At 44.7% G+C, this 13,842-nt stretch overlaps 1 protein-coding gene and 1 non-coding gene across 2 annotated transcripts in view; one reads left to right on the top strand and one right to left on the bottom strand.

Annotated features, from left to right (window-relative positions):
• The window catches only part of LOC114785595 (complement C3-like), a 28,099-nt gene extending 16,132 nt beyond the window's left edge, over positions 1-11,967 (bottom strand). Inside the window, exons 1-16 of the mRNA XM_028971979.1 lie at positions 11,850-11,967; positions 11,580-11,775; positions 11,047-11,209; positions 10,892-10,962; positions 10,707-10,795; positions 10,427-10,509; positions 10,266-10,353; positions 9,916-10,021; positions 9,108-9,228; positions 8,913-9,028; positions 8,573-8,719; positions 7,583-7,780; positions 7,279-7,470; positions 7,048-7,203; positions 6,852-6,981; positions 2,201-2,272 (exon numbers count right to left, since the gene is read on the bottom strand). Of these exons, the coding sequence (XP_028827812.1) occupies positions 2,201-2,272; positions 6,852-6,981; positions 7,048-7,203; positions 7,279-7,470; positions 7,583-7,780; positions 8,573-8,719; positions 8,913-9,028; positions 9,108-9,228; positions 9,916-10,021; positions 10,266-10,353; positions 10,427-10,509; positions 10,707-10,795; positions 10,892-10,962; positions 11,047-11,209; positions 11,580-11,775; positions 11,850-11,923 (2,002 nt within the window). The 5' untranslated portion in view covers positions 11,924-11,967. The remainder of the gene's footprint in view (positions 1-2,200; positions 2,273-6,851; positions 6,982-7,047; positions 7,204-7,278; positions 7,471-7,582; positions 7,781-8,572; positions 8,720-8,912; positions 9,029-9,107; positions 9,229-9,915; positions 10,022-10,265; positions 10,354-10,426; positions 10,510-10,706; positions 10,796-10,891; positions 10,963-11,046; positions 11,210-11,579; positions 11,776-11,849) is intronic.
• Positions 3,270-3,341, top strand: trnap-ugg (transfer RNA proline (anticodon UGG)). The gene has a single exon. It is a non-coding gene; the product is annotated as a tRNA-Pro (tRNA).
• Positions 11,968-13,842: the final 1,875 nt, after the last annotated feature.

Genomic DNA, 13,842 nt, shown 5'->3' with positions numbered 1-13,842 from the left:
CAGAATTTTTGATGCGAGCGTGAATGTTTTTGCATATTTGTTTTACGTCGTGTAGTCTTGTGTGCCGTTTGTTTAAAGACTTTAGAAGCCTTTTTAACATTTCTCTTTAAAATAAATCCGTATTTTTCATTATTCTTTGGTAGTTTACTAGCCAGAAACTATTTATAAAATTATTTTGCCCCGAGCAGAAAAAAAAGATACTACATAATGGATAAAAGAGTGCCATCATTTCAAAGGACGGATGAGCAGAAAGAAATCCTCTTTCTGGATGAATCTGTGGAGCTGGAGATGGAAAGGGAGGCTCATAGCAGAAGAACGACCAAGGCCCTTTCTGTAGTGCCAGAAGAGGCCAGTACGCCACAGGACCAGATCCAGGGGGCAGATACTGAAAGCCTCACAGATTCGCTGTCCAAATTCCAGCGCACGATGTTCGCGCTCGACGACAGCTGGGCGCGCAAGATGCAGGAGTCCATGGACCGCATTAAAATAATAGATATGTTAACCAAAATAAAGTAAAACAGTTCCTTAATATAAAAGCCCAGTCAAAGCCCTCAAAGCGTCATGACCGGCCATGACAGGTAGGGGCACAACATGCAGGAGTCCACGTACTGCATTTAAGCGATATAAAAGACTCGTTTTGACTGCCAGGGGCACAAGGTGTAGGAATCCATGGACCACAAATAGTTGAGTTAAAAAAATGCTGCTCACACATTATTAAGTAATATATATACAATCATAACATCGGAAGTGGCTCTGTGCTCTTTGGAATACTTGCCAGTTACCAATACGACAGCACCTTATCAAACCGTCTTCTGATCACCAACAGCCCCAGACTGCGCCTTAGATTGGGGCACATGTGCTGACCCTCTTGCCGAACTTTACAGGACTGTGATGCCCTGCCCTCCAATGTACATTTTCATGACCCTATCTCCTTTTCGAGTTTCTCAGTGTTATGAACGTTTGTTTAAATACCTTAAATAAACTGAGAATATCTCACCACTATAAAAAAAACAACCACTGATGTTACTGCAAAGGAGTAAGAACGAGAATGTTACTAAGACGGAAACAATGAAATCTAATGTGTGTGTTTCAGCCATCTGAAAGGGGCTTTCTGAAATATAGTAGTTTGTAGTACAGCATTAGAGAAAAAAAATCTATTTGGACTCCAATCTGTTGTAAAATGGCAATGGGAATCAATTTATCTCCAAGCAGTGGCCTTCCCCATAGAGGTAAGAAGTATGACCAGGGTGCCAAAAAAGCGGCCAAATAGCCTGAGGTGGTCTATTTGGGCCCCATGTGACATTTTTCAGACCCCAAACTTTAAATCTCATAGCTCCATCTATTTCTGTCTAGGAGAACTGTTTTTGAAAACTAGAGCATAATAATACAAACGATTTTTTATTGTTCGTATAATTACATGTAACTATAACAATACATTACTAATATAATGACAATGTTATACTTTAACTATATAGCATGGTAGTCGTTTAAAAAATCATTTTTAAAAATCTAGAGCAGATATCTACTGGACATTCCATTAGTCTGCATAGATGAATGATGGCTTGTTCAACACATCAGAGGCCGTAGAATTGCGAGGCCATTCCTGACATCATTCATCGATTACACAGGATGGTGCAAGAGAAAGCAGTGACACGTCAAACTTAGTAGCCAAATTGTGTCAGAGTTGAATCTTCGGTACGGTTTTTATCAAATTCTGCAGGTTTTCTGCTGCTGCTTTACACAGTTTTGATCGGACATTGGTGATATTAGCTTTAAATTACAGATATTTGTCAGACAAAGTTTTAGTTTATGTACGTGGCGTCGGAATTGTATTTTATTCAGGTAGATTTTATTTATTTGTGCTTTTAGTCGATATTTTGCACATTATGACAACATGCAATATGTATGAATTAGTACGTATAATTTAGTGGGTTCATCATAAAGGGCAGTGGACAGCCTCCGGCCTTTCCCTCGCCACTGTGTCTGTCTTGCGAAGCGGCTCTCTAGATCAGCTCAATCATAGAACAAATTAATGTAATGAACCCCCAGTGGTGTCGAAGTGGTGAGGCTCTCATGGCTTGCTCATGGACTCTATTGCAACTTTGTGCCATCAGTTGAGCTTGATATATGCTGGGTTGCTGTCACTCCTGCCATAAACCTGGCAATCGTCAAGTATGGGGAAAAGAAAATGTTCTCTCACCAAGTGTGTTCCAGAAGTTGAACACGGTCACAGCACGTCGTCGTCTCCTTGAAGGTGAGGGGCAGGTAGGCACTGGAAGACATTTACATTACATTTACATTTACAGCATTAATCAGACACCCTTATCCAGAGTGACTTATAATCAGTAGTTACAAGGACATGTCCCCCCTGGAGCAACTCAGGGTTAAGTGTCTTGCTCAGGGACACAATGGTAGTAAGTGGGATTTGAACCTGGGTCTTCTGGTTCATAGGCGAGTGTGTTACCACTAGGCTACTACCACCATTTGATCCCCCCAAAAATACTTTCAAAGCAGTTTGTATTGGTTGGTCTTTATCACAACTGCACAGGCCAGAGAATTTATCTTTCTGTGACAAATCGAACTTTACAATGAAACCAACTGATCACTGGGACCTAAAAAATGAAACAGAAAAAAGACCTTTTGTCCTTGAATACATTTACTTTTACAGCATTTGAAGATCCTTAATGAGTCAGCTGTTGGAACATCTAGTGGAAGTCTAGTGGAAGAGACTAGATCAGAGGTGGAACGTAACGAATTACATTTACTCACATTAAAAAACTACTAAATTACACTGTAATTTAGTAGTTTTTATGATTAATTTGTCATTTTTAAAGTTGTTTTTTTTTACCCAAGTATTTTACTGCGGCCAAGGTGCCACTGAGGTGCCACTGAGCAAAGCACCGTCCCCACACACTGCTCCCCGGGCGCCCGTCATGGCTGCCCACTGCTCACTCAGGGTGATGGTTAAAAGCAGAGGACACATTTCGTTGTGTCACCGTGTACTGTGCTGCAGTGTATCACAATGACAATGACAATGACAATCACTTCACTTTCACTTTACTTTGCTACTTTGGAACCCCCGCTCGCATTACTGAGAAAGAAAAAAATGCACCAGAACTGAAAGGAAATTACGCAGGTTCGCAGACAGCAGCGCCCCACCATGAAGGCGCACTATGAGAGTAGAAGAGCCTATACAGTGCATCTTGAAAGTGCATCAGTTTTTCCACATTTTCTTGTGTTACAGCCTGAAAGTGAAATGATTGTCACTTGGCTCGTTGGTCTAGGGGTATGATTCTCGCTTTGGGTGCGAGAGGTCCCGGGTTCAAATCCTGGATGAGCTCATTTAAAAGTTCTGGGGCAGTGGTGGCCTAGTGGTTAAGGAAGCGGCCCCGTAATCAGAAGGTTGCTGGTTCGAATCCCGATCCTGCTCCCCGGGTGCCTGTCATGGCTGCCCACTGCTCACTCAGGATGATGAGGACAAATTTCACTGTGTGCTGTGCTGCTGTGTATCACGTGACAATCACTTCACTTCACTTGTGTTACACAGCAGCACGGCACACTGTGCACACAGTGAAATTTGTCCTCTGTATTTAACCATCACCCTGAGTGAGCGGTGGGCACCATGACAGGCGCCTGGGGAGCAGTGTGTGGGGACGATGCTTTGCTCAGTGGCACCTCAGTGGCACCTTGGCAGATCGGGATTTGAACCGGCAACCTTCTGATTACGGGGCCGCTTCCTATTTCCTCAAAATTCTACACACAACACTCCATAATGATAATGTGAAAAATGTGTTGGCCAGTTTGTTAAAAAAAAAAAAAAAAACTCAAGTATTCACAGCCTTTGCTCAATACTTTTTGAATATGATGCCACAAGCTTGGTTCAACTATCCTTGGGCAGTTTGGCCCATTCCTCTTCGCGGTACCTCTCAAGAGTTGGTGTACAGCCGTTTAAGATCTCTCCAGCCACCCAAGGACATTCACAGAGTCGTCCGGAAGCCACTTCTTTGATATCTTGGCTGTGTGCTTAGGGTCGTTGTCCTGCTGAAAGAGTTTGAGAGTGCCAAGACCAGAGAATTTGGTTTCTCAGTTCCTTCAGGTGCCTTTTGGCAAACTCCAGGCAGGCTTCCAGTGCCTCTTATTAAAGGTTCCCTATTATGTGAGATTATTTAACATTATTACGAGTTCCCCTAGCCTGTCTACGGTCCTGCAGTGGCTAGAAACGGTGATAGGAGCAAAGAGAGCTTTGGCCATTCTGCTTCGCCGACCGTCATGGCTTCCAAACGTGCAAGGCATTCCAATTGCTCGATGATTGAATGTGAAAATTAGCACATATGTTCAATCATGCAAGAAACTGAAGAACCACTGGGCTGATTACATTTTTTTTTACTGGAAAAAATGCCACCATTACATCCTGGTTGCTCCAAAGAGGAAGTGTTGATGTCATTTCTGTGAATGCTCGCGCAATACGATTGGCCGCTCTCGTCCTCATCCCGCCTCTCTCCTCCGAAATGGAGCATCCTGTGAAAACTGATTGTGGGAATGGCTGAATGTGGCTGTAACTCTGCACCATGGCTGTATTTCGGAAAGAGACTCCAGATACACACAGCAAAATTGCCTGTGTTAATTTAACACTGCACAGAGAGTATATATGAGCCCATTCCCTATCAGAGTTAAATTGAACACTTTCAGTGTAAAGTCTGCAAAACTGACACGAATTAGTGTTAAATGACTCCGCCCCTTCCCAGGTAACACGCCCATATGGGTGGTACACAGGTACCAGACAGGCGGTCCATTTCAGCCTCATAGAACCCAAATAAGGAGCAAGAATTGCCCCTGACATACCCAGCGTCATGAAAAAAGACTCGGACCAACATGGTCCTCACTGGCTTTTCATTTTTAATATTAAGTGAAGTGATGGTCATTGTGAAACACTGCAGCATCGCACATGGTGACACAACTAATTGTGTCCTCTGCTTTTAACCATCACCCTTGGTGAGCAGTGGGCCGCCATGACAGGCGCCCGGGGAGCAGTGTGTGGGGACGGTGCCTTGCTCGGTGTCAACTTTAGGGTCAATAAGAATCAAAGGTGGAACGACCGTTCTAAATGAAGTCTTTTTAAAGCACTGAAAAGGTGGAGATCTTGTATTTTGCAATGTATTGCTGGAACAACAACCTTCATTTGATACATTCATGTCCCAACTTACATTACAAATTCACCTAAAACTAGGAAAAGTCACTTTAACTAATTAAGGATAATTAGGTAATATTACCAGTTCAATATTACCAGGCCAAAGGATTAAACCAAAAAACAATCTTGACCACTTAAAATGGAAAAGCCAGTGAGGTCCATGTTGGTCCGAGTCTTTTACATGACGGTGGGTAAATCACAGTAAATCCTGCTCCTCATAAGGGTTCAAATTAAGGTGGGACTGAAAAGGACCACCCATATGTTACCTGAGGAGGTGCGGTGTCAAAACCTAATTAGAGTCAGTATTAAAAATATAATTCTGATACAGATACCTATAAACTCTCAAAAGCATTAAAGCACCCTGGTGGTTTTACCGTGGAAGTGCAACAAGAAATTAAATAATTAAAGAGGAGTTATTTCACTTCTTACAGGAACATGTTCCTTAAATTCTATACGCAGATCAACTGACACACAACTTCAATATAAAGAGGGAAAAGCTAGTGAGGTCCATGTTGGTCCAAGTGTTTTTCATGAAGGTGGATTAATCAGCAGCCTTTGCTCCCCATCTGGGCTTGCCTACATGGGGCCACCACGGAACCCCTGGACAAAATTAACAGGGACGCTGTTGGGCAAACCACACCAGTCCATATACAACCCATTTTGGCCACACATAAATGTGTTGGCTGGGGACACTTGCTCCCCAGCTAAGTTCTTGGGTTCATATTAAGATGGGGTTGGTATGGACCACCTGTCTCGTACCTGTGTACCACCCATTTGGGTGTGTTACCTGGGAACGGGCAGATTCACTGTCATTTAACACTAATTAGTGTGTTTTACAGGCTTCCTGTAAAGTGTCTCTGTGCAGTGTTAAATTAACACAGGCAATTTTGCTGTGCAGTATTAGGGGACCTTTAATACAATATAAAAACACACACACACACACACACACACACATATATATATATGTGTGTGTGTGTGTGTGTGTGTGTGTGTAGGGGACCTTTAAGGATTGGTTTCCATCTGGCCACTCTACCATGGAGACCACTGTGCTCATTGAGACCTTCAGGAGTTTATTTTCTGTAACCTTCCCCAGATTTGGGCCTCAAGACCAATCAGTTTGGGTCTACAAACAATTCCTTGGATTTCGTGCTTGGTTTGTGCTCTGACATGAACTGTCAACTGTGGGATCTTATGTAGACACACGTGGACTTCAATTAAGCAGCTCAAGGAGGATCAGGGGAAACAGGAGGCACCAGAGCTCAATTTCGAGTTTCGTGGCGAAGGCTTTTGCATACTTGTGTACATGTACATAAGGTGCAGATCGAGGTGCAGCGAGCGAGTGAAGAGAGGTCTGAGGTAGGAGGGCGCCGACCCTTCCTCGGCTGTGCAGGCATGCATCAGTATTTCAGATTTAACGTGGGAATCGTGCATTGTGCAGCAGGACGAATGGATTTTAATCCTAACATCAAACAGGTGTCTGAGGGCATCACGCTGAGGATGTATGCCAGTCGTAGCATGTTGTCATGAAGTCTGTGTATTGCACGTTATGAATTGAACACATCATACAACACCGATTTTATGTGCCGACTTCGTGATGGAGAGGTTTGTCTTTGTTTGTTCATGAACGTCACGGTAATGGATGTCTTGTGGACATCATCTCTACCTGTTCGCGGACCGGTTCCTCCTGCAGTGTTGGACTCGAACACCAGGCCGGCGTCATAGAAGACCCCCATGCTGTCCTTGCCACTGCCGGCCGTGCAGCCAGGGTCGAGATTCTCGATCACGTCCCAGATCTGTCACAGGCAGACAATGATGACACGTTCTGGATGGGTCTGAAAATGAAACGAGGTGTGTTGTACCTTCGGCTGGGTGAGTCGGTGCTTTTTGTTCAGGACGTAAACTCCTTTGTCCACAGCAACGAGTCCCACTGTTGCACCAGGGTCTCCCTTTATGGACATAGTGAACTGCATTCTGGGTTCATAAGCAGGCCAGGGTTTTCGAAGCGCCAGCTCTAACTGGAGACAAGACAGGGGAAACGGTCTTGTGTGCATGAAGGGACGATTGCTGCAGAACAATAACTTAACATTTACCGTTCCCAAACAAGTGTCCTTCACATCGACCCAGACCGCGTCAGACACCACTTCAGAGGACCCCACGTGGTAATAGGCTACGATGCGGAAGGAGGGGACCATGTCTTTGGTCACGGGCAAAGACAGTGTCACCAGAGGCTGGCCCTGCCTCTTGAACCTCTCTGCACGAACGATCTGGCCTTTGTTCAGGATCTGGGCCAAACAGACAAGTACAATTGACCTCCACAAGCGGAGAAGATCGAATGGCTTTCAACACAAACCTGACATTTTGCCTCAGATTGAAATGTGGCACTCGGGAACGCACCAGGTAGGTGAAGTCGTGGTTCTGACCAGCGTGGCTTTTCCCCAGGTTCAAGCTGATCTTCATCTGATCACGGATGGCCAGCTCTGCTGAGTCTACACTGATGTGGAGGAAATTTTTGGAGGCGGTGTGGTACGCCTGGGCCGTCATCTTTTTCTCAGCCTGCCTGCTGTTGGAAAGTCCAGGAGCTTTGGTCCTTACCTATGATCAAGCAGAAACCTTAACCAGCAGGGACCAACCATGAGCATAACCGCAATTAGCAGGGCCCAAGCACCAAGGCCTGGATAGGCGCGTTGGCCAAAAAGATGATTGAGGGTTGTGTTATGTTCGAATCCATTTTATTTGAATTTAACCCTCCATAAACCAACTTTTGTGTAAATATCATTAGATTCTGATGGACCTGTTAAGGGTTCTTCAAGCAATTTGAACGGCAAAATTATGGAACATGTGTGCCTTTTAAGAACAGTTCAGCATCATTAATCCAGACATAAAGCACAACTTTATTTTGTAAATTGCATATACAGTTGAATTGCATTTAACTGTATATGAGCAATTCTTGTATTTTGTAATTGAATATTGTATTTTTGTATATTTACATTTACGCCCTTATACAGAGCGACTTACAATCAGTAGTTACAGGGACAGTCCCCCCCTGGAGACACTCAGGGTTAAGTGTCTTGCTCAGGGAAACAATGGTAGTAAGTGGGGATTGAACCTGGGTCTTCTGGTTCATAGGCGAGTGTGTTACCCACCAGACTACTACCACCCTGTTGTTAATATATGCATACTGTACATCACATTGCTATGATGCTCCATTATCTTCTAATTGTGCTTCGTAAATCATTTGATTCGATTAATTAGATCAACAGATCTAGGCCTACATTGAATAGCTAAGTATCGAAGTATGAAGCGATTTATTGCGCATTATGTGGAATAACTGCATAAAATAGTAAGTCCATCAACTGTCCAAGTGGGTAAAAAGAAGAGTCTTACTGTGACTGAAAGAACAGAGTTTGCTGCGTTTGTGTTGACGGTGACCTTGGCCAAGCCGTTTTCTTTGGTCCTGCCGACTACCTCTCCTGGGCTAACAACAACTGGAATGTCCTCTGCTGGGGTGTTGTCCGGGTTTGTCACTAAGACCTGCCACAGAAAACGGGTAGACCACCGAACGCATTGCAATACTGAATTTCGATGGTCTGTTGTAAGCGTATTGGTGTTTTTGGAATTTATTGGGTTGACTGACATATCAACAGACTGTTTCTTCACTGTTACTGCCTGGAGCAGATGTCAGGGTTACAAAAAAAGAGAGAAAAACCCGTCAGAAATTTTGTACCGAGACGTCAAAGGGCATCCCAGGCTTGAAGAACTTGGGCGTCCTCGTAAAGAGAACGGCGTACGGCGAGCTGACGATCTGTATGCCTCGCCTCTGGGCCTCCACCATCTCGCTGCCTGCAAGCATCGAACAGTCGTTGCACAACGACGGACCCGCGGGCCACTGGAGCTCCCGCGCACCACAGCGGCGGATCACCTGTTTCCGTGGAGACGGTGACGGACACGTATATGGAAGAGTGGATCAGCTCCTCGATGTTCGGGAACAGCTGCTGGATGTGCGCTCTCTTCAGGGCTGCCTGGCCCTGGCCATCCTGGATCTTTAAGCAAAAGAATTTCTGTAAATACTCTGCACGCTGATGTAAGTGAGACTTTCTAATTAAAATAAAATTGATAAGAGCATTGTTTTAAATGATTTTTACTTTTTAATCATTACAATCATTATTCCTCAACTATTAAAAAACAGAATTACTAGGTGGTAGTAGCCTAGTTGCTAACACACTTGCCAGGGTTCAAATCCCACTTACTACCATTGTGTCCCTGAGCAAGACACTTAACCCTAAGTTACTTAAGACACTTAAGACACTTAACCCTAGGGCGTCTGGTAAATGCTGTAAATGTAATTGTAAATGTAAATGTACTAAAGTTAAGTGTAAGTGAAGTGATTGTCACTTGTGATACACAGCAGCATAGCGCATGGTGCACACAGTGAAATGTGTCCTCTGCATTGAACCCGTCACCCTTGGTGAGCAGTGGGCAGCCATGACGGGCGCCCGGGGAGCAGCGTGTGGGGACGGCGCTTTGCTCAGTGGCACCTCGGCGGATCGGGATTCGAACCGGCAACCTTCTCATTCCTTAACTGCTAGGCCACCACTGCCCCAGTTAAAGATACGTTGCTCCAGGTGAGGCTCAAACTCACAACTACTACTGTGCGCTAAGCGGAGCTGAACAGTAGTAGTGAGTAGTGAGTTGTGTAAGTAGATGTGAGCAGTGAGGTGAGTTTTCACCTCGACTCTCTGTAATGATCCTGGTAAACTTCTCTTTTCATTGCCATTGGTCATCACACCGAAGACCACAAATGCAACTCCTGTCACCTCCTTCCCGAACAAATACCTTAGGTAGCAAAAAAAAAAACAACAAAAAAAAAACACACAAAGCCATCACAAAATATACAAAGTGCTGCGTTAAGCTCTTGAAAACAGGGCCCATACAGAGTCTGTGATTTTTAATGATTTTTATTGAATTTTATGAAGCCCAGTGGCTTGCCAACATTTTCTACAGGCACTATCACCTTCTTTTTTCTCCAGTTCCATTCGTTCTAAATGTTCATGGTGCCGTGATGTGAACCCACTCGTACCTGGCTGCAATATCAACGGTCAGCTGATCATCGTCGATGTAGAAGAAGGCCTGTCTGGGAGTCAAAGTGATCTCAAAGCTGGGCAGAACTGGGAGAGAAGAGCAGACTTTACACAACGGCTAGCGGCCAAAAGGCTCCGAGCAGCTCCGACCTCTCCTCACCGTACTCCTTGACCTCAAACTCAGTCGTGAAGTTGACGTGCGGCATGCTGCTGAGCTTCGTCAGGACTCTCCATATCCCGAAGCTTTACACAAGAAAAGGTTCAAGGTCAAAGGACGAGCGAAACAGACTCTGAATATTGTACACGGCCACCGAAAAAGACACGGGCACGTAACACAAAATGATCATCATAAAAAACACAGAACCTGAGACTATGTAAAGAGGCGGAGCAAACAATTGCACAACAAATCACAAAGAGCAACGTATCCATAGAAAAAGTACCTGACAATTGCAGGCAGCTTGAACGATCCTGATTTCATCCCTTTGTTGATGAAGAACGTGTCCATCTGAATTGTGATGTCATCGGGCGTCTGGGCATTTAAATAAACATTTACACGTCATCATATAATATTATTTTATATTATATTATATTACAAGTGGCTCTAACAGGAGTGACTGGGTCCTACCATGATCTCCACAGAGATGGGGCTGTGCACAGGCTGCATGTCAGGACTCAGGGCAAAAATCCGGTAGAGCACTAGGAGCACAGAGATGGACACCAGGTTACTGAATGTGTCCTCCTCGTCCACCCTGTGCCGTCTCGTGTATGTCCCGGACGTACCTGTGGTGGCAGGGGTGTAGATCGGTTTGTCCGTCTGGACGAAAATGTACCCGGACTGGAAGGAGACCAGGATGAGTTTTTCCAGAAGACGCCCGGGGAACTGGGCTTGCAGGTAAACGTATTCATTCTTCCTGCGTTGCTCGTTGAACGTATTTTCTGGGATCTTTGAGAGGAAGTGAAAAGACGTTTGGAGGTTGCCAGGTTTAAAAAAAAAAAATTCTAAACTTTTCCCACTTATGACCGGTACAATTATGAAAATTAAAAAAAATGACAAATTACAAAAAATACAATAAGTTTCAAGACTCAAGAGATGTTTAATGTCAGATCAACAGTAATTCACAGTGTACCGTGTACTGAAATATTGTTTCACACAAACCCCCCATAGTGCAATTGTAAAAGAAAGAAAAACATTTATACAATTTTTTTTTTTATTAACTAAAACTTAAATACTGTATAGACTATAAAAAGCAAACTGTAATGGTTTTTGTGACTGAATGGCGCCCGATAGAAGGTACAAAATGAACGAACGCTACCTTCATCTCTGTCAGGACCTGGAAGTGGTTCTTTGGACCCAGCTTGACCATTTGGGACAGCAGCTCCCGGTCTTTCCCCGGATAGCTCTTCACCGCGATCCGGACATCAAACGCCGCTCCTGTGTGATCCTGGGCCTCCACGAACACTCGCTCCCGCGTGCCCACCCTCAGAAGGCTCGGGGCAGACATGACGTAGCTGCGGCGAAGACGAAGTTGTGAGGCCCAGCTATGGACACATTTCACACCGGCAAGTGTGTGCCGTATACTCACAGAGGCTGGCATAGAGACGGAGTGGGGAGGAGAGCCACCAGCAGGACGTTCAGCCACGCCAGGTCCACGCGCATCCTGCCCTCCAGACTGGGTCCGTCCGCCAGAGTGCCCGTCACGGCCACCGGGTCAAGGCTTTTATTGTAACACTCCCATCATGGCTGAACTTCCTCATCAGGGGGTTGTTCAGCAGCTGCTCCTTTTCTAAATGTCAACTCGATAATATGAAAACATCACAAATAAATCTGTGCGCTGCACGAAAATGCAAAAAAAAATTGCTTTTTGTATCAAACCGTCATTTTCAGACTCCGCTTCTGTTTATTACATTCAAAAACCACAAATTCATCTGTTGTTCAAACCTCAGTGGACTAGTCAATACTACCCCATTGGTGATGGATGTAATGTGTAGGACATACCTAATGTGATCACTGGTAGTAGCCTGGTGGGTTCAAACCCCACTTACTACTGTTCTGTCCCTGAGCAGGACGCTTAACCCTGAGTGACTCCGGGGGGGGGGGACTGTCCCCGTAACCACTGACTGGATAAGGCCGTCTGGTAAATGGCACAATGTGATATGGGGTGGGTTGGTTTTGTCTTTTTTGTTTCTTAAAACCTTCATGCCTCTCCTTCGCCTCGCTGTGGCAATACATCAGTGCATGCGAGGAGAAGGAGGAAGTGGAATGAGACGGAGCTCTCACCGTTGCTCAACATGCGGAACGCGCTGGTGCACAGCGATAAGCCCTCTGACCGAAGGTGTCAATGAATCAGCAGCTCCCTACACATCTCTTCTCACAACAATAGATGACAGTTTAAAAAAAAAAGCACCATAAACAGTCAGTATTTTCACGCTCGCAGAGTCATGTCCCATGTTTCCTCAGCATCATGCAACACAAAGCACAGTGGCTGTGAGAGTTCATGGTTACCAAGCTTACCGATAACCCCGGAACTCCACAGTTCTCCCACACCGCCCCTCTGCTACGCTCCCTCCACCGGCCCCCAGTAGCTGCACGCATCAGGTTCAAAATACTGATGCTGGCCTACAAAGCCAAACATGGAGTAGCACCATCCTACCTCACAGCCCTTATTACACCTCGCACTGCACCTCGTATACTCCGAGCCTCCAGTACTGCTCGCCTGGTCCCTCCATCTCTGAAGGTACGAAGAAGACGTTCATCTAGACTCTTCTCTGAGAAGGTGACCTCGAGGTCAGGAAAGCACAGTTGCTGAATATTTTCAAGCTGCAGCTTAAGACCTTCCTCTTTAGAGAATACTTAGACTACTTTCTTCTAGAAAAACTATAACAGAGGGAATAAAACGATTGTATTCATGTTTTGAGTCCTGTTGAACCAGAACTGATTACTTCATTGATAAGGATAAGGGCATCAGATCAGGTCTTACAAAGTCACATTTCTTTACTTGACAAACAGCAAAGAGCTTTTATGTCGAGGATGCAGTAGATTTATTCAACAGAAATGCTGTGTGTGAAAAATCGGATTTATTGTGAAAAACTTGCTAGCATCAACTCCACAAGCATCTCGGCTTGTGTTCGCTGAACCTTTAACGCTAGAATTTTTTTTTTCTTAACAGACGCGAGCTGTTTCAGACGCACATGCTGGACATTTAAATGTGTTTAGGTTTATTTAGGTTTAGGTAAGATCAAGTTTGTACTGGCAAGTGGGGCTCTGGTATAATTCATCATAGAAATATGTCAACATATTGTTGTATTGTATCTGGAATTATGGCCTGGTTAGCTTTATATTTGAAGAAAAGTCATAAACATGGTGGAAAACTATCTAGCGCTGTCATAAAGACGCTTTATACGCCAAACCGCCACCTTGTAAAACCATCATCGCCGTGATTGTGGGGCGCATTTGCAGCTGGCTACACTCGTGGTCTTGTGGTTTGGGTCGTTTCGGGGTCAGAACACAAGTAGTGACGTAAATTTAAGAATATTTTGTCAACAGTGTACTGCACCATTTTTTATAACTGTTACGTC

This window comes from Denticeps clupeoides, chromosome 3 (assembly GCF_900700375.1).
Source record: "Denticeps clupeoides chromosome 3, fDenClu1.1, whole genome shotgun sequence".
NCBI classification, from domain to species: Eukaryota; Metazoa; Chordata; class Actinopteri; order Clupeiformes; family Denticipitidae; genus Denticeps; species Denticeps clupeoides.
The sequence above is the reverse complement of the archived record's forward strand: the minus strand, read 5'-3'. Positions and strand labels throughout refer to the sequence as shown.